Below are 20,744 nucleotides of genomic sequence, written 5' to 3'. Positions count from 1 at the left end.
GGGTGAGGCAAACCCAGCTGACAAGGCACGATGCTCCTGCTCTAATGGTTTTTGACTCCATGCTCTGAGTTTTGGTTTCTGGGTCCCCATTTGTGTGCCTGCCTGGATGGCCATGTTGGGAAAAAAGGGGTGTGTTTTCATTGCAAAAACTGTTGGTTTTCAGAAAATAAGGCATTCCTTCAGTAACCGATGCCATTTAATTCTGCTGAACATCCAAAGCAGACCGGAGAGTCACACCTTGCAGGCTGAACTTTTTCACCCCCAGGTGAATGGACAAGAAGACAAAAAAATCTCACCTGGAATAATATATAAAAAAAAAGTGCAGTACCTCAGCGATTCTCATTGCACAGGAACAGAATAATGTGGCCATGACGCATAATAAAAACGATGTGATAAATCCGCCAGCCTCTTGCCTCTCTGCTCCTTTGGGTGCAATTCCAAGTGTGCAGAGAGCTGGCCAACTGCCTGAGCACTGCTGAAGTGCCACAGAAAGCCTCGGGACAGGAATTCAGTAATGTTCTGACAGTATCCGGGGCTTTTGGACAGAGATGAATTTCACCCTTCCAGGTCACCCTTCGGAACAAGGGACCAGGAAGCCTCCTATCCCTGTTGGCATTAACCTTCTGTCTCTAATCACAGCCTTGTGACACTGAAGATGCTGAAGAACAGCTTTAACATTTGTCCTTGTGGAGAGCAGCACAGCTGGCTGAACACCACGGCCCTGTAACTGCCTGCTTCAGAAGTCTACTGTTTTCAAAATTACTTGTACTTTAAAATCAGCTCTTTCCAGGCTGGTTGCACAAACAGCCTGTGCTGGTGATGAGTGGAATAAAATACTCGTTAGCCTTGGGCAAGTTATAGTGGTGCTCTCAGGCACCTCCTCATTTTTGCAAAAAAAAAAAGAAGTTTATTTCACTCTTCACCACGTTTATTCTCTCTCTACATATAAATACTGTATATCCAGTACAAGGCACATACAGACAAAACCAGAGGAAGAACACTACCATTCTAGTCACTTGTGTAGAACTCAGTCCATCTCCACCACAGTGTACTATAGGTCGGGTGAATGCAAAACAACAGAGGTAACAACAGGCTGAGGAGAGATTCCAGGCAGGTAGGGTTGTGTTGGGATGTAACTGCAGCGCTCGTAAAAGATACCCATTGCTACATGCATGGACTGGACTGCTACGCCACATTGACCCTCCTGTGTAAGGCTACCAGCTCCACAAGCAGCCGACTGGGAGTTGCTGTTACATTCCTCGGTTAAAGTTACGGAAGCGAGGGCAACCCAGGTAAAATCCCGGGAGGAAACATGGCACTGAGAGGGCATGCACGAAATATGACAGGAGTGACTCGTGTCATTCAGTTTAGTCACATACCTCTTTCCCCTGCCAGGATCATCCAAGATTGAATGAACAGTAGAAAAACAGGGAGGAAATTTAAATATGCAAGCAGGCATTAGTTGGGTGTCGTGGATTGTTGTGTATTATCAATAAGTTAAGTTATACTGCAAGTTTAATATACACTGGAATGATTTTTAGGTGATTGTGAAATTAGTTATCAAATGCTTTTAATGCAAAATATAGTGAGTATATATAAAAATGGGAAGGAAAAGAGAAAAGAGTGCATGAGTGTTACAATACCTACAGGCATAAACAATAACTGTTCACTCTGAATTTTAGAAATGATTCATTTTCCAACACTTAGCCAAGAGCACCAGATTTACAGAGAACACAGGGCTCAATCCTGCAAACACTCACACAGGTGGGCAAGTCCCCATGGGTAGCCCCGTCCAGGCGTGCTGACGGCGAGGCTATACCCAGCACTGCCAGCGGCCTCAGGATCAGTGTTTCCAGGATCAAGCCTCAGGATTTTCTGAAATATACCTGACTCTAATATAGTTTCAGTGTTTTTAAAGCACGATTCTTTCCATTAAAGTGCTCTGAAGAGTTAAGAGTAGTTTATCAGGCATTAGGTACCTCAAATAATTAGTAACAGAGAGTAATTCATTCTGATCTCCACGCTAGTAATTGAAGTATTCCCAATAAACCAAGACAGAAGCGGCCAACAGAAAACCAAGCGAGCTAAAACAGCAGTTTATCATGTACCACAGGGGCAAAGGGAAACCCCTGGAAACAACCTGAATGCTCAGGAAGGGACCAAAAATCCTTGTTTTGCTTTGTGATGGTTTTACTTGCCACAGCTCTCAACAGCAGGAGCGGTTTGCTGCTGGCAGTGACCGCTGCTAATGCTGTCTGGAGGTACAAACTCAGGACATTTGGGGCAATACGACCTTTCTCAAAAGTGGACGGGCTTGGTCTTGCACGTAGCTGGTGGTGAATATATTGGGCTCTTGCTGGCACTGCATGAAAGGCTGCAGACTGATGTAGACGACAGCAGGATTTAATTCATTCCTCCTTTAGCCCCCCCTCCCCTCTGAAAAGCAATCTTCCTGACCTGTCCCCGTGCCTTCAGCAACCCTTTTACCACCACTATTGGCTTCTAAAAAAGATAACCCAGCACCTGTTCGGAAGACATCCCATAAGTACACAGAGCCACCAGCAACCGACCAGACCCTGCTCGAGCCCTGCGGGGCACAAGCTCGCAGGGCGCCGCTGCTCACCTCTGCATGGTGTTCTTCGTTTTGTTGGAGGACTTCAATTACCAATTCTGCCAGACGTATTGTGTCTTCTAACTTTTTAGCTGGTGTGACTAACCGGCCTACATTTTCTGTAGTACAAGAACTCGAGTTAAAAGGCAGGCAGAGTGAAAAAGCTAGATGCACAGTAAGTAATTTTAGAGGTTTAAGAAATCCCATAATATTCTACAGCTTTAAAGATCTTTTCATGCATATGTTAAATGCTTATATAATTAGTACTGAGCAAACCAGAAAGCCACATTCGTTATAATACTATGAAAATACAGTGCTCCAGCTCCAAATCTCACAATACTGTCAGAGTTGTTTTGCGTTATGGTGAGGTGGTGGCACTTTATTAGCTCAAATAGGAACATTACATTCCCTAAAGACAGCATCTGGCCACTAATGTATGAACAATATGTGTCCTTCAACGTAGATGATGCATTACAAATCACGTCTGCACGATTTTAACGTTCTTTTAAGATCAATTTAAACAAATCTCTCTGCACTTTTAATAAATCGTCAAACTCGAGCAATTTAAATGTCACCTGCTACTGAAAGCAAAGACTGCAGGTCTGACCTGCTCCAGGATTTAACTTCACAAAGGTCAAGGAGTTACGCATGCTGGAGGGAGTGGAAAGTGGTAAATCCCACTAGGTGTTCATACCAAAGATTTATATGGGAAAAGAGATGCAACTTTACAGCAAAAACCCCGCAAACAAACCAAGGAGTTTAAATCCTGGAGCTTGCTGTTACTTTGCAGCATTTTCTAAAGATTTTTCAGAACAACCAAATCATATTCTTCCAGGTAACATATTTCTATTAGCATATTAAACATCTGAGGTGCAAACAATCTGGACCATGTAGAGTATTTCAATAGAAATAATAGAGAAAAAAAACACAAAATAGACACATTTTCATCGAACGGCAGCTTCCGCAGAGCTGGCTAGGTGCAACCAAGGAGGCTCCTGTGACCTGACCCCGTGGCTCACCTGCACTGGTCACCCTGGGGAGAAGCAGAGCAGCAGCCCTGCTTCCTGGGGACCCACCTGTGCTGCAGTGTCACCACCTGCAACTACAGATGTGTCCCTCTGGCTAACGACTGGGTACCAAACCTGGCTCTAGCGTAGCTAGGGGGAAGGAGAGGATCACACTTCGGTGCTACATCCTCTGGTTCATCCCTCTCCACCTATTTATATTTTGGTCTGTCCATGATATTAAAGCTGGAGACTTTGCAAATAGGTGAAGTACCAAAAAAAAACCACAAAAGCCAAATCAGTCTGCTGCAATTATATAGTATACAATAGACTGTTTGAGCTCAACAAAACAAAATGGGAGACGTGCATGAATTAAAGCTCCTTTACTAGCAAGGTGTTCACCTTGGGATGCCCAGAGCTAAGCCCAACAGCTTGGGTTGTGCTGCAATGCGAGGCAGCTGCGCATCTTGCTCCAGGCTCCTGCATGCATTAGCATTTTGTTAGTGCTTAGATTTTCCTTTCTGACAGAGCAGAAACTTGGGGTTGCACACAGATGCCACCACTCTGCTCTGCTGGGTCCCACGCTGAGTACCGGGGCAGAAATCCCTGCCTTGCTGAAGGCTCGTGAACTCTGAGGACTCAGCTCTCCACCTCAACACCATGCCTGCTCCTACTTTTCCCTGAATGTAATTCTACAGGCAGTAATTTCCCATGAAAAGGCAAGGCATGTTTTTCAGAACTGCCACACTCTGGCTGTGTGAGGGCACACGGTGCTGTTTTCGGAGGAGCTGAGCAGCCAGGCCAGCTGAAACCTGGCACTGCAGGTGCTTTTGGCTCAGCGGAGAGATGCAGCATGGCATTCACTCTACATTTTTCCTGACTGATACCATGGACAGGGGCTGTGAGCTCTCTTCTCTGCCTTCCATCTCTTGTATCACTGGAAACAAAAAGAAATCCAGGTTCCCCTCATCCTACTCTATTGGGCAAATACTGATACTGGTTAACTCGTCCTTCCTTCTATTAAAACCAGCACCTGGCTGGCTACAACAAAAAGAAACTTGTTCCTTTTACGCAAAGAGAGTCCCAAGGAGTGTCCCTCAGTAAGCTCTGGTTGCTTCTGCACCTCCAAAGCCAGGGGGAAGCTTTTCCATTGATCAGAGCAGCATCAGACCCATTCTCATTTGCAACACTGATCTGCTCTCAAATACAACTAAAAGACAAAAGTGTTAATAAGAACAACTGCTCAGAGATGCTGTCTTTAAAGAAAATATTGATGCTTATACAACTTTGGCAGCCAGCAGATGTCAATCTTAATTTTTTTTCTTCTTATTTTAAATATTTCCCTGGTTAAGTTACTATACATCAGAATATTCTGCTAAGATAGCTGGAGCACTGACAGTTACATCAAACGTATACGATATACTTATCAAACATTTCATCCAACATCATGTAAAGCTCATACATATTTATAGTTTTCATGCAAAATGTTATGCAACAACAATGTTATTTTGTGCTGACGTTGATATTTGAAAATGTTGCATATGTCAGACATTGCTAGACAAAAAAATGTGGACATTTTGAAATAAACGCTACCTCTAAATCTCTAAAAACCTACCACGTCGCGCTAGGTGTTTCGTAAAGCTGCACATGAGAACTAGCTCCCTAATGCTAAACAAGCAACTGCTTAATACTAAACAAGCAACTGCTAGACTAGGAAAGCACTGAATAAAAGGAAGGAAGACTATTACAGTACTTGGCGTCTGTTTGGCCATGCCTTTGAGCATATGATTTATCATGTTAGTCTGCGTTTGAGGAGATGACGGTGGCCCAGCCGGTGGCTTAGGCTTGGATGGACGGGCTGCTTGTGCGTGACGGAGAGACGCCAAAAGTAAAGAGACAAGGGACGTCATAAACAGTGACAAAAAGATGAAAACTTTTGACAGGAACATAAGCAGGAATGGTCAAATACACATGGAATAAGCTGCTGGGTTTTTGCTCATTGGTACTCGAGGTATTACACGGGAATGACACCGTTTAACAACAAATATCCTAGAAGTCAGAAGGTTCTTACATCCTACAGCAGTGTGCAATCAGAAAGCTAAAAACTCAACACAAGTGTGGAACTGCCTTTCGTGCAGCCACGTGACAAACCTGACTTTGGGCAATCCAGCTAAAACTCCAGAAATCAGAGCAGGTGACTAAAAACCATCGCTTTAAGTCAGCGCTCCAGTGCTTAGGTACATTTAGCAATAGAATAATGAGCCACATGAATTAATTGCTTTACAAATATCAATTACACATTTTAGAATTAAACGTCACTGTTGGTTAAAGGGAGCTATAAAATATTCTTGTGCAATTTAAACATGTAAAAAAATCTGTCACTTAAAAATGTGTGGTTCCTGATCGTTTCCAGCTCATTTAATTATTTTCAACTTGGAATTCTAGTGGCTTTTATATTCTGGGTTGAATCATATATAAAAACTTGCCAGCTCTATCAAATATGTTACTTGCTATTCCAAATGTTAGAATACTGCAATCAGGACTTGACCCATCTGTCATATAGTTTACAATATCAGCATAGGAAAAATTCAAAGAAAATAGCCTTTCCTTTTACATACACTCAGAGAATAAATTACATACTGTGCATATATTAACACAATAGTTTCTATTACATTTAATATCAGTTTTTAGCAGCATTGTGACTATTTTTAATAATGCCATTTGCAAGGATTCTGGCATATTTATCTGGACATTCTATTGCCAAAAGTCCTTGCCATTTTGATTGCATTTTCCAGTGGAAAAAAAAAAAATCGGTTGGCTTGTGCAAAGTAGATTTCTGATTGCTTTTAATTCTCACAGAATTACAACACTTATCAGAGTGTAATAAAGAATATTCGAGTAAACCCTATGTTAAAGAGGATGAGTTAGGTTTGTTGCCTCTCTCCATACACAGAGGTACACACGTACACGAACACACACACAATGCACAACTGTGCACACACATGCACACACACACACACACACACACACATTTTTAGTCTTTTAAGCTGTAACGATTTAATTCAGACTCTTAGATTCAAGCCACTGGCTTCCGGCTTTCTTTTTTCGTTTGTTTTGTTTTGTTTTCTGCTAACAAGAAAAACAAATCTATTTGCTTATCTCTGGAGTCGCCCTGATCCTTGTTCAATGTTTACCCAGGGTGGCTTTGTCCCCAGAAATTGTACCTCTCAGCCTCAAGTGACAAAAACACCAGCTTTTTGGGCATTGGCCTAATGACTTTCAGTCTCATTTAAAACATAAGCAAGAATTCAATTTGGCTACTCGCTGACGGCTCCTGAGCCCGGCACATAATGGTTCGGAAGGATTTTTTACTGCTCACCACTAGGACGAACAGTTTGTGCCACGGTCCCAGCGCGGGCAGGGGTTGTGGCACATCTCCTCCCACCTGTGTGTGGCAGCCAAGTGAGAGGAATGCCTCCCAAAAGGAATGCCAGTCCTGCTGGCTCTGATGTTGGGGAGTCCGAGAGGGAGAGCTCCTCCTAGCAGTGCCAGAGCCAAGGAAATCTGCACCCCATCGTGGCTCTGTGCGCTGTGACCCTAAATCGCCCCTAAATGCGAGCCCAGCCTCTGCATCGCCAACCACTCATGCTAAGGAGGGGGGTGCCCATGCAAACCCTGGCAGAAAGCAGATTTCAGTCCTCGCTGACCCCCAGCTCCTGCAGCAGCCTGACCTGTGCAAGTGATTTCTGTCCTGGGTAAAGCCATGAGAGGTGAAGGATGAGGAGGAAGCAGCAAGAGATGCAGCACCTCCGTAACTTCAACATTCAAAGGGGACAGGGCACTGGGGCAGAGGCACTCCTCTGGGAGTGATGCTGAGAGCTGTGGGCAGCACACCCTGTCCTGCCCAGCTGCTGTCCTGATTGAGATTTATGTGTGTCTGGAAGGGATTTCAGTGAGGATAACACTTTTTTCTCCCAAACCAAGATGCATTATCTTCAAACTAAGACAAATTCACGGATTTTTTTTTTTTTCAACTCAGGAGACTCGACTCCAGCTCTCAAAAATTCAACATTCTGCAAAGAAATCTGATCTCCTGACTTTTTATTATTTAGCCTCGTGATTATTTAGCCTCGTGAAGAATTTTTGCACATCTGAATTACATCTCACGCCTCAGGCAGCAAGTGGCTTTGCAGTTGGTAAGAGCTCTGTGGAAGGGTAAGGGCACAGTGCAGAGCATCGTGTAACAACCTCAACACTGCTCCGAACACCGGCTTCTAAAGGACAACAGGAAATTTAGGAAGCTGCGTAATGACTCTGCCAAACGCAGCTGAATGCCACTTCAAGGAACGAAGCAAATAACGCAGCAGTTCAGCAAGCAAACAAACACAGGTTGCATTTACATCTGAGTTACAGTCATAGTAAAGTAAATGATTTATTAATGACTTCAGTCTCTGTTCCTGCCTCAAAGACTGATGGTTTCGTATATTTTGCACCCCTGTTTATTTGGGGAATGTCATTTGATTTTCTTGATGAGCTCTGCGCTTTATGGCAGATGCTGGGGGTGATTGCGTAGAGGTGGCTGGGCTAATAAATCCCACGGGACCTCTCCTTGTCTCAGGTTGGATTAATAAACAAGCAGCTGAGCCCCCACGGCTTCGGTGCGCTCTGTAAAGATGCCGGGTACGCGCACGGAGCTTCCCAGGCTGAGATCCAGAAATAGGCAACGCGAGTGACGTAAAGTGAGCGCGGGGACTGTGACAAGGGGCAGCACGAGTGCCTTGACAAATACCACTGCTTGTCAGCAACCTGCTGCATCGCTCCGCTCACACACCGACCTCTCCCGCACCCGCTCCCCCAGCCCAGCACGCTTTCTGTGCCTGCCGGGGCGAGCGCTTTGCTCAAGATGCTCGGTGCCAGGGATGAGAAAAAAATCGCATTTTTGGTCCTAAAATGGCCCAAGACAAACTGATTTCCCCTAGGGACAGAGCAATGGGATGTCACTGGGTCTATCTCAAGTTGCTTTCTGCCTGCAGAGCTGCCCTGCTGGTGGTCCTTGCCCCGTGCACCGAGGCACCAGCTGTCCCCAGCCCTACATCTCCTTCACTTCTCATCTTCATGCAGCAGCTCAGGGGGACCACGGGAAGCCTCTTTTTTATAGAGGCCAAAACCAGGTCACTACATGAGATATAATCTGAAACCTAAAGACCAAAAGTCTTACACTAAGCACAATGAACGGCCACACTGACAGCTATCACTGTGGCTGGCACCAGCTCCAAAGTTGCCTGTACTCAGCTCCAGCAGAGCGAAGTGGCATTTGTGTTCATGGGAATGGGATCCCTTAATGCCACCACCCTCAAACACAGTGCAGTGCATTTCTCAATTCCTGGGCATAAGGGACAGAGCAATTCTTTTCTAAAGGAAGGATGGACTCCCAGCTTACATAAATATGCCTTCAAACCCTTATTAAAAGGTTGCACTTATTAATGTGAGTGTTAGTAGTTTTGTGTGATTAATAATTAAAACAAGCCATTAATCTTTAATTATTGTAATGTTCTGTTTAGCGTTCTATTTTAAGTCCATATTTTTAGGAGACTACAAGCTTCTCAGGGGAAAGGAGAACGAGGGGTGACATTTGGGTGTTTAAGAAGTTGTTTTCAATATCTTATTTTTATTCTTGCTTTTGGCAAAATAAATAAAAAGTCAGGCCAAAACCCAGTCACTTTTGACTCCACTTAAGCTGAGGAACTGATTTCAAGTTGAGTCCTGCTGCACTTGCCTGAAAATTTTTCGTTTAAGACACTGGTAGGGTTGTGGGCACAAAGCAGGGCAGTCACGGCTCGCTGTGTCCTCTTGCTCGCTCCCAGCATCCAGAACCAGTTTTATTTTTAAACGAGCTGGGCCAAAGAAACGTCCTTCTGAGTTCCCCAACTTGCAGCACGTGACAAGCCTTTGCCAGCAAGAGCAATGCCCAGTGCTTGCATTGTGCTTAACGCACAACAGCATCATTGGAAATAGCTGCACGTGCTGTGGTTACGTCTGCAATTTGTGTACCTGCACCTCTCGCCGCTGTAGGGAAGAATTAATCTCTGTTGCTTAAATATTGCTAGTCAAAATTGGTTTTAGTGCCATGCTCTAGATCCTGGGCCAAATTTGAGCTGCGGGAGCCTGGGGAAGCCTGGGCAGAACAAGCTTGGTCCCTTTTCTGCTTTAAAAAAGCAATTTCCCTTTGCAAACAGCTGAAATCAACTGAATCCTGTTATTATTATTATTATTTTTTCCACAAAACATAACAATCTACTCACAAAAAGAGATGAACAGTTCAGGTTTCAAGGACTTTCAAACCAGGACTCTGGTGTACAACAGAAACGAGAACAGGGGGCTGCAGACCTCCGAAACCCCTTCTGAAGAGACAGGCACTTCGGGCATTTTGGTCTGCGCTGAACCTTTGCCTCATCACATGTCACCACAGGTTATAAATGAGAGACAAACACGACTTCTGTCTGACCGGATTGTTTGTCACACATTAACGAAAAAATTGAAAATAAAAAAAAAAAATTAAAAAACCAGTCCTCCCAATAGGGCATAAAACAGAAGATATGAAAAACAAAAATGAACAGTAGTTTCGTCATTAATGTGCTTGTTGGGTGTGTTAAATTAATGGCCAGATCACCAACATTTCTGCGCCAAAAATGAGCCGCAGTTCTTTTGGAAAACAAGAAACTTTCTCTTTCCAAAGGCCAGGTTCTCCATTAAAACTGTCTCTTAAGAAGACACTCGATTTCTATGAGGTATTTCTAATCTACACTCTATTCTAAGGAAGGAGGCAAAAGAGGTTACGTAGACAGCACAAATTAACTCCTTAAGTATCAATGCATCTCCATTTTCAGCCTGAAGGAGTACATATCTTAAGGAGCTATGAAAAAAAAAATTAAACAAAATAAATATAACTCAACAGTCCTAGTAATTTATAATGCATATACAATAGTTCACCTGCATCCTTTTGATTCTCTATATGAAAGAGAGAAAGCGACAAGGAGAGAAAAGAGAGAAACAAGAACAGATAGGCAGGATTAATGAGCAAGTGGACCGCACAGCCCCCCAGTTATGCGTGATATATGACATTTGAAAAGAAGAAAAGTTGCCCCGTCTCGCCCCCCCGCCCAGCAGCATGGTGTTACCAAAAGAAGCTCCTTTCAAAGAGGTGAAAGAAAGTGCTGCACAAATAGAAAATCGGAGAGCGCGAGCTCTGCGAACGTGCAGGGGCTCCCCAAGCGGCACCTGGGCTCCTGTGTCCCCTCCGGAGCTCGGCGGAGAGGAGCAAACCAAAAAATCCAGGAGGAGAGCAAGTACAGCGCTTCCGCTCGAGAGAACGGACAGGAGACATGTAAGATCTGATGTACAGAGGAAGGACAGCCTCACAGGGTCTTATACACAGGATTGGTTACAGATCGTGTACGCAGGAGAAGGGACGGCTTTTCCCCGCGTCCTTTATCTGACCGCTAGCTCGTTTCTCCCCGGTGTAGCTGCTGCCCTTTGATTGTGTACCAGTGACAAGCACTTTACAAATTGGGGTTACACGGAAGCAAAGTAAAAATGCATTCAGGTCACAGACATAAAGAGTAACTGAAAAAACTTACAGACAGTCTGAGTTTACCACAAACAAATGGCTAAATTGTCTAACCTGGTTTAGGCTGATAAAAAGTGACTGGACTTCTCACACTGGGTTTCACAGACAGAAGCAACAGACAAGCCAATGCTAAAAGACTTGAAGCAAGGAGAGTGAGTTGGTTTGGATCTGGACTTTCTTGAGGTAATGAGAACAGAAAGAGTGAGGACAGCATGGAGAGGAGGGTGGTAGGTACTCACGAATGGTTAAATCCATCACTTGAGAGGCCAAGCAGAAGACAGGATGCTCATACATTTCTCTCTTTTTCCCTATAAAAGAGGATTTGGGCATGCAAGAGGCTTAGGTCAGAGGTAAAGAGGTTATAGGTTATAGGTCAGAGGAAAACTTTATATTAGGTTAAAAGGAAAATAGCCGTAGAGTATTTTGGGATACACACAGGATAAAAGGAAAAAAAAAGGGGGGAGAGGGAAAGGAGGGTTCAAATCGGAGGTCTACTGGATTAACCATTCAGCATGCCCATGAGTCACAAGAGAGGTTGTGACCATGACTCTAGAGGTTTGTTCGGAACTGTTTGCAAGAATATGGTCAAAACGTCATGAATAGAGGAAAATAGATTTTCATTAGTTTAAGGCTCCGAGATACTAAGGATTTCAGCCTTCAGTATCTAAGGCTCTTGCAGGTATTTCTTCATAAACATAGCCGCAAGCACTGCCGCCACTGATTTTGTTTTGCATCTCTGAGAAAACTCTTTTAAACGTGGCTGTTCAGGTATCAGCGTTTGAGAGCAGGATTTCAAAACCATGCACGGCACATAGAGATGCACCTTGCCAAGGCAAATTTGTCCTTTGCTCTTCTAAGGAGCTATTTGAACGCGTAGTGGACTATGCTCATGAGAGAAAACCTGATGCATGCAGCTGGCGGATGTTGGGTTGTTTGAACTAACAAGCCCAGCATGCTTCGAAATTGGTGTTACAACCACTTTTACAGAGATAGGATAAAAAAGTGGCTGTGGCCAATCACGGATAAAAGAGGAGAAAAGCAGAAGAGAGCAGGTAGTGTGGAATGAACTATTTCTCTGAAAAGGTAGCTGGAAAAAAAGTTTGTTGCTTCAAAGTATTCCCAGACCTACAAGTCACAGTGCAAAAAGAGGGCAGATAATTAACACAACCAAGAAGAATTGAGGCACAAAAGGAAAAGTACACACTAACTGTTCTACTTTGGAAATGAATGCATTTTTACTTACAGATCATAAAGTTTGTTTTTGCATAGATTTATCTGAAAGAAGAGAGCAAATCTTACCAACGAGTTAGTGATATTTACACAGAGAACCTAAGGGAGCCAGCACTGGGTAGAAGCATCCATCACAGAAAAGCTGCTTTTGATTCTCAGTCCTTCTCCAGCCTTGTCAAGTATATTTAAACATTGCATTTTACAGAATACACCAATTAAAATATCCTGTGAAGTTGAGTACTTCGATAAATTGCCTGATAATACAGTGCTTATGAAACCTTCGTTCCTACTCTATTTTTGTCACTCATTACCAAGTCAAGAGTTGATAAACATCCTTTTAGTGCCCAATTCTTAAGTGTTTCTCACTGGATGCATAACAATGAATTCATTACCACTGGTACACAATTTGCATCGTTAGACAGAAAAAAATGGAAAAAGAGAGGACATGTCATGTACAGAACCTGGACAATTTGTCATATAACAACCCAATTTTTCATGTAAACAAGAACTATGAAAAGATCAGAGGGAGCTGTTTTTTTTTTCTCCTCTCAATATTGTCCTAGAGGCATACAATGATAATCTCAGCTGTAGGAAAGCTTCACATCACACATGACAGAAACCCAAACTCTGGAGCAGAACATACCATTCATCTGGAACATACGGGTTTAAGCAATTGCAAACTTGGATACAGTTGGGTAGGAGTTTCAAGTTGGGGACAGCAGCCCACAAGGTAGCAACGTAAACTGATCAACATGTAAAGAGCTACTGGATCAGAGAGCTTCAGCTAACACGTATCCTCCAGCAAGCTTTAAAATGTCTTTTTGATGGCTACATGTGTCTCTGGTCACTGGTTATTATTCTCCCATAACTTAAAAGGTCAATAATATCAGCTGTGCCGGATTTAGAGTGACAAGAAAGAAATCTGATGCAAGTATGGGACCGACTGATCGATGCCTGCTATGCAAAGTGCAAAGACAATGAAACACTCCCAGAAAAAGACATTTTAAATTGGCTACAAACGATTAAGCATAGATTAAACAGTTTTTCAGCTTCTTATTTTTCATTTGTTTCCTGAACTCCACTGTCACAAGCAATTAGCTGCGCTATACCTTCAGCTGCAAAGATGACATCCCAAGTATTTTTCAATTTGTTTTTTAAAACCACGACATGAATCTGAATACTACACCACTGGCCAAATGCACTAACGATCAAATGAAAAAAAAAGAGAGAGAAAAAAAAAAAAAAAAGCTACAGTTCCTTTTAACTGTTTCCTCTCTCTTATCTAGAAAAAGAAACGTTTTACATAGCTTCCACTCTTTACTGCTTCAAAAGCCAACACTACAAAAATGATTCATAATCACATCAATTTTATTGACAAGTGAATAAATCATAAATGAATTTCTCTCAAATAGCTCCCAGCCACAGTTGCCACCTAGAAATATAACAAAATTGTAATTTCACAAAGAAAGAGCCTTACCTTCAATTTTGGCATACTCTGATAGTCGAGTATAATTGACTAGAGCTGCTTGCTCCAAGCATTTACGGATGACTGTTTTTACCTCCTCTTGAGGGACTGGAGTAACTATGTCTTTCATCAGGACCTTGACACAAGAAAATCTGATTTGTTGTGGCATCAGGCGCACATAACTGTTTTTTTTTTCTCCAAGCCCAACAAACACAGCCATTCCTACTCTAGCGCTGCATGGCTCTCGGGGTAAGCGTGCAATAGGCAGGATTTGCAACAGGGTCACCTTGGCCAGCCTGAGACGTGGGACCTACCCCTTCCCTAGTGCTCTCTGTATCCACAACCTATATGGCATGCCCCAAAATCTGTGCTTCCCATTTCTTAGGGCAAGACACTAAGACCTATTGCAACTTCCCCAGGGCTGGGCAAAGTTATGCCATTCCCAGGCTCTGCTGATGACTTGGGTTTGTGTCCGGGCTGGGCTGTGCTGCAGGTTAGCAGCAAGGTATCACTTTACGAAGGGTCTGCAGTGCCAATGCTTGTCAGTGAGGTAGCTGACCCATAACTCTAACACAGATAGGCTGTGCTGCTGTTTGTGCCAGGCTGCACCTGGCCTCCAGGCTGAAGCAGGAGAAATCAAAAGCCCCACTTAATATTCCAATATTAACTACCACTGATTACATATAAAACAGTAGTTCTTTAAACTCTTCTGGATGGAAAGACACATGACTGCAGGTAATTTCAACAACTCTTTGTTATTCTTATGCTTACCCTTTCCAGCAGCGAGAGAGTAGCTTTTAGAGCACCTTCTGGACGGCCAAATGGAAAGCAGTACCTAGAAAAAACACATCCTGTTAACATTAGGTGCTTGTCAATATGACTTTCCAGTCCTATAAAGATCCTTTCCTGAACAGGACCAAGTGATTCTCTGTTCCCTCTGCCTGGTATTAGCGTTCTTTCCATGAGGCAATTTTCAGAAAGGCTCTGATAAGGCAGCAGAACAGAGTAAGGGGCAGTTGGGAAGGTCAGCCAGTTTTAGCTTACTAAATCTGGGTGTCACCTGGGGAGTTTTTAGGTCTGCTGGGAGAGAATTAACCATCATCTCTTCACAAAAATGAAACAAAGCCCCCTGGAGAGGACAGCACCAGTTACCTACAGCCAGGGACCTGGTAATGCACAGGGCTGAAGCAGCCACTGTCCCAGCAGGGTGCAGGTCTGAGAGCCACAGACCCTCCATACAAACCCATGTCACCCACCTGTGTGCACGTGTGCGTGATTCACGTAGGGCCAGGCTGGTGTGCTGTGAGCAGCTCATTTTTACGGGGGCAACATCCTTTTACATCCTTTTTACGGGGGCAACATCCAGCATTTCTGTAGTTATGTCACCCCCCCCCCTCAAAAAAAATGCTGCCTATCTGTATGCTAGGAAGCATTAAAAATAAATGGGTAATAACTGAGCAAAGAAATAATAAGACAAGGGATTTCTTTTTTTTTTGGGTGGGGGGAGTTAAATTTCAGAAAAAATTCACAGCATTACCGTGCGTATGGAAGCAGGAGTTCTGAAATACCCTTTAAAGGTTGTTTCTTTCAAATCCTTTTTCAGCTACAAACACTGCCCTGCTTAGATCTGTGCCACTCATGCAGGATTCCCGCATGCATTCAAAACCTGCCTTTTGGCTTTGCTGGTTATAGGAGGGAGTTTGGAGGAAATCAGTCCTCTCCCCTTCAGCCTGGGGTCTCTGCCTTTACCTAAAATGCGTGATCTGATTCTCCAGAAGCAAACGCAGCCGCTCCTTGATCTCTTCGAATCGCTCTTTCTCATCTACGGTTACCGTTCCTATCCCGTCCGGCCTGAAGGAGAAATGCCGTGAATGACTCAGGCTCCACCTCACGACCCTGGGAAATCATCTGCACAGCAAAGCACATGCTGCAGGTTGGGACGCAGATGTCACCAGCCATTAGACCCAGGACAGGGCATGTGCCAAGCCGAGACGCGGCGGTCACAGCAGCATGACCGCAAAGGTATCAGAAAGCAAGAAAGCAAGAAACAGCCCCCCTCTCAGAATGATAATCTGTACGTGGATTCCCCCCCACACCCTCCTCTTTCTTTTATTTTTATATTTTTTTTTTCTGTGACAGGAAAACCTTAAAAACCAGAATCCCCTCTTAAATGTAGGTATATAACAAGGAGCACAATGCCAGCTTCCACCGCAGGATTGGGCCCACTGCTGGCAAAATGTGGACTTCATTTCTGCAGAAAAATTCAGCTGCTAATTTAACACAATTCACAGTGTAAAGAATATCGACAACAGCCTTATATATGAACAGACTGTAAAATCCTGCGCTCCTTCAGAACCACTGAATCACCTTATTACAATAATTTCCCGAAGCGAACCATCTTCAATAGACTCTGCTGAAATGCACCTAGAGAACGGTGAGTATTTGATACCTGAAAACGCCTTCTCATTCATTTCAGCGTGAGGGATAAAAATCAACACGCGATACCACCGAATTTCAGGGAGTACGAGTTACTACTCTCTGGCATTTGGTGCGTGCACAGGAGTGCATTGTAAGACCCCAGGCTCCGCTGCCTCGGGTGCTCCTCGTCCGTCACCGAGCACAGTGTGCAGCGGGCGCTGCCGGGGCCGTGACGGGTGTCCCCGTGCTCCCACGCCCCGTCCCTCCGCCGATGCAGCCCCAGCCGTGAGCTGAAAGCAGCCGTGCCCTCCTTCCCCCCGCAGCCCCACGGCAAAGCTCACTGCAGAGGAAGGCAGGGAGAGGAGCGCGCCTAATCCAGCCGCCAAAGGGACCGGCGAGCCAGACAATCGGCAGCGCCGCTCCCCATTCCCGACGAGCAAAGTCTACGGATTTGTGTACTCCTGGGCAACTCTGCTGGCACAGGCTCTCCGTAGGTAATGTAAGGCGTCTTAAAATTGAACAAATGTTCTTACTTAAAGGCCTCCTCCAGTGTTCAGCCTAAGCTGCATAAATCCTCAGCACTAGACTGGTTTGGTTATACAAAAGACTTGGCAAGGGATTACAAAGCTTCTAATGAACCTCCTGTCAGGGGTTAATTGGTTGGCTTTATTTTCCTCTTAAAGAATCAAAGGCCCTAAACTTAGGAGGAAAAAAAAAAAAAACGATAAAAATGAAAAGCAATAAAATCTGTACAATCACTTCTCCTTGACCCTGTATTTAGTAAGCTCTCAATATCATAAATACAAACTCTGGTATTCCAGTACAGGTGAATAAATGATTAAAACATTTCAGGAGAGTAACTAGCAAACCTTACACGATATTCACGGCATATTCTTAAATCTAAATATACATTAAATAAAACTTACAATATGGACATAAAAAATACTTGAATATCAGGGGATGTATTTAAATTTAAATAGCATTTCATCAGAAATTGTTATTTGACTGTTTGCCAAATTCAGTTGTGCATTAAGAAAAAAAAAAAAAGGAAAAAGATTTAGGCTAAAACTTAGATAAAATGTCTTATCTAGGGAATACATTTCATAAACATTTTTGGAAGTATGGATCTGGTCTCATTAGTACCTAATTAGGACCGGTTATTTTGAAGAAATGAGCAAGCCACAAGAAAAAAATTAAAAATAATAATAATAAAAAAAATTAGATATTGAGCAAAATTTAATGTCTGAAGATGCTTAATATATTTTTTTTCCAAAATTCCATAAGATATTTAACACTCAGACAGATATGTCCCTGCCTTTTGTTATGCTGTGCACCTCGTAGCGCCGGGTTTGCTGCCAAGCAGAGGAGCAGGTAATTCAGGACAGACAGCGATAAACGCTGTGCACCAAGGGGCAAGGTTGAAACCCTCATTTGACTTTTGGCACCCGGTTCTCGCCCCGTACCCGTAACAACTCGCGGTGTCACTGGGTTAATTGTGTCAGCGCTGACAAACGAGGCAGTGAAAGCCGCCTGCCCTGGCAGTGATTTGCTGGTGGACTGGAAATGGTCTGAAAGTTGTGTTACCCTTTGCAGGGTCAGCAACCTCCGACGGCGAGATTTACTGACAGGCTGGAGGGAGCTGCGGTTACCTACGTGGGTCTGGATGAAGTCTTCTCCCAGAGAGGACAGTAAGCATCCAGGCTGCTTTTAAAATCATCGTCAGCTTTAAAAATGTATATTCAAGGGATTTAATTGAAAGCAGTGTGCAGTGGTGTGTGAAAAAAAAAAAACAAAAAACAAAACACAAACAGCTCTGTATGCAAAGATCTGGGCAACTCACTGCTGATGCTGATGAAGGCAGGATCAAGCCCATATCTGACAGCTCAGGTTGGGTCACAGCCCGTCCACCCAAATCATAGCTTCTCACTGTTATTTAAGGGCTTCAGTTTTGTCAGAACTGGCTATTAGCACGTAACAAGTGGTGTGGGGCACCTGACGCCTGCTGACATACCACCATGGGCTGTGTCGGGGTTGAGCGGTGTGGCTCTGGAAGCACTGGTTTTAAAGCACTGACCCACACAAAGAAGAAGGAAGGGTTTGGGGAATGAAGTCCCGGCCAAAACAGCTCTGTCACCACGTCCCTCCACCTTCACAGAGATGCAAACCCAGCCCAGGCAGGCGAGCGGCCTGCTCCCCCCGCGCTCAGCCCACGGCCGCCGGCTCGCCGTGAGGCAGTGAGATGTCCAGCCCGGTGGCCCTGGCCACCTCTCTGTCACGCAGGGCCTGCCGTGCGGTGTAAGTGGCACGCCGCCCTCCCGTATCATGCTCCTGCAAAGTTGAGACAATCTACAGGTCAGCTGTAGCCATTTTTGGAGCAGCGCGGATGTCTGGAAGGGCCTGCCAACCGAGAGCCATCACCACTGCAAGGACTCCCTTTCTCACCCAGCTGTGGACTATATTGCATCTGACATGATGAGCATCTCTTGAATCTACCTTTCAAATTTTCGGCAAACCATTTTCTCACTGTCCTTCACAAAGTTGACATTTTCGGCAGCATGATAGGAAAGATGTCATGTCGGCTGCTTTTCAAGTTGTTGTCACAGTGGTTAGCACCAGTTCTGTCATCTCTGCTTTCCTCACAATCCCCCATCTTGAGCCATGTCACAAATAATAATACTTCCCATGTTTTTGTCAAATTTCAAATACTATAACCCAGCTGCACATCTTCGGATTTACTAGTTATGTTAATCTTTGTTGCTCATCTTCCCAGAAGCTGAAGCATTAGGGACTCATTAATTAGTGACAAATGCAGGATATACATAGAACTGGAAAAACACCACCAAAAGCCTTGCACTTAATTTATTAGCTGGATAATTTTGAAACCTAATTAAATATGCAAGTCAAATATACTTTGAAAATGCAATCTTTTTGAGGGAACATATTTATTTTCCCTTCGCAAGAACACAAAGGGTATATAGCTTAGCATTGCGATAATTTAAGATTCACTTCTGTGCTCTAGACAATTCGAGTACATGGCTGATAGGGCTGAAAAAAATCTGCAAGAGAAGTTTAGGTCTCACCAGCTCGTCCTGATGCTTACTGGTGATTTTCTTTTCAACAGAGATCTCCAGCTCAACTTTTCTATTTGATACTTGATCTGGTGGGCAGCCTCACCAACTCCTCCAGCAGGCAGCATTTCTGCGGCAGGCTGGCTCGAACGCAGCCACGGGAAACGAACGTGCTCACACACAGAGCACAGCCACGTCCTCCTAGCACTGGGCTAAACAGTGATGGGCAATGAGGTAAGAGCAAAATGGTGAAAAATAGCTCTGCTCTCGTACGTGGTATGTGCAGAGGCACAAATGGGTCTGGGTCTATGAGCTCAGGTCCACAAACAGCACAAACGTCCCCATCTGAGTGGAGACACCATTTCGTCTGGTTATCTACAGCTCCTGTTCACGGACACTTGAGGTGCACGGCATAAGTTGTGGGCAGAGAGGAAAGCAGAAGGGCAAAAAAGGCAAGAAAAATAAATAAGGAAAATTTTAATTATAAGTAAACAAGTTTCAGATCACTCCTTCTGCTGCGGATTCATTATGTTGGCTCAAACCTAGTCAACTCAGAACGTAAATATTTCATATGAAAACTTTTAAATGCTGCTTTCCTAATCCCTCCTTGTTTTTAAGTTTTAAGCCACGAAAACAACAACATCAACAAAGCAGGTGGTGAAATTAGAAAAGGGGTTGCAATTTAAACAGCGAAAACGATAGTCCTTGTTTAGCTTGGATGGTTTGTGCAAATTCCAGGGTTAATTATAAATTATAATTAGGACCTGTGATCCTAAGGCCACTGCTTTATTCTACAAGCCCCGCCTCCCCCCATGCCCTTTTCTAATTATACCCAGTGCCCCCAGGGCTAGTTATGCTGCTAAAACAAATATATCAAAATGATTTTTAACAAAGACTAATCTATGAAGCAATAGCATGCATTTGTATGCAATTATAAATATACAGTATAGCTCCAGTGGGTTAATCTCTTTGACATAAGCCTGCATGAAATACCATGGCGGCTTACAACTGAAAAGACAGATCATCTTTTACACCTTTTATGTTTAACTTGTCTACACTTTTTCTACTGGGGAAAATATTGCTTACACGTAGCAAACAGATCTTTGCATGCACTGTGAGCCCTGGCATTCAGAGCCAACGAAAAAAAAACAATGTCAAAAACTGATGCAAATAATTTGATTTTTTAAGTAACAACTCAAATATAAAACACGTGCTGCCTTCAGCTCCCTTGCCGCTTGCCAGGTGCAGCACATATGAGCTATACAGTAAACATGGATGATTAGTGCCTTGGACGGCGTGTGTCAGGAATGGCTTTCGGAGG

The 20,744-nt window shown here is 43.9% G+C and overlaps 1 protein-coding gene across 7 annotated transcripts in view; it reads right to left on the bottom strand.

Moving 5' to 3' along the window:
* Window positions 1-20,744, bottom strand: part of CADPS (calcium dependent secretion activator) — a 196,481-nt gene that overhangs the window by 49,744 nt on the left and 125,993 nt on the right. For 2 of the 7 annotated variants that reach the window (XM_072044196.1, XM_072044199.1), the window contains exons 14-19: window positions 15,687-15,788; window positions 14,709-14,772; window positions 13,950-14,073; window positions 11,482-11,550; window positions 10,606-10,623; window positions 2,624-2,730 (exon numbers count right to left, since the gene is read on the bottom strand). In XM_072044196.1, coding sequence (XP_071900297.1) covers window positions 2,624-2,730; window positions 10,606-10,623; window positions 11,482-11,550; window positions 13,950-14,073; window positions 14,709-14,772; window positions 15,687-15,788 — 484 coding nt within the window. The remainder of the gene's footprint in view (window positions 1-2,623; window positions 2,731-10,605; window positions 10,624-11,481; window positions 11,551-13,949; window positions 14,074-14,708; window positions 14,773-15,686; window positions 15,789-20,744) is intronic. The other 5 variants (XM_072044197.1, XM_072044200.1, XM_072044198.1 and 2 more) reach the window with 3 other exon arrangements.

This window comes from Anas platyrhynchos, chromosome 13, assembly GCF_047663525.1.
Source record: "Anas platyrhynchos isolate ZD024472 breed Pekin duck chromosome 13, IASCAAS_PekinDuck_T2T, whole genome shotgun sequence".
NCBI classification, from domain to species: domain Eukaryota; kingdom Metazoa; phylum Chordata; class Aves; order Anseriformes; family Anatidae; genus Anas; species Anas platyrhynchos.
The sequence above is the reverse complement of the archived record's forward strand: the minus strand, read 5'-3'. Positions and strand labels throughout refer to the sequence as shown.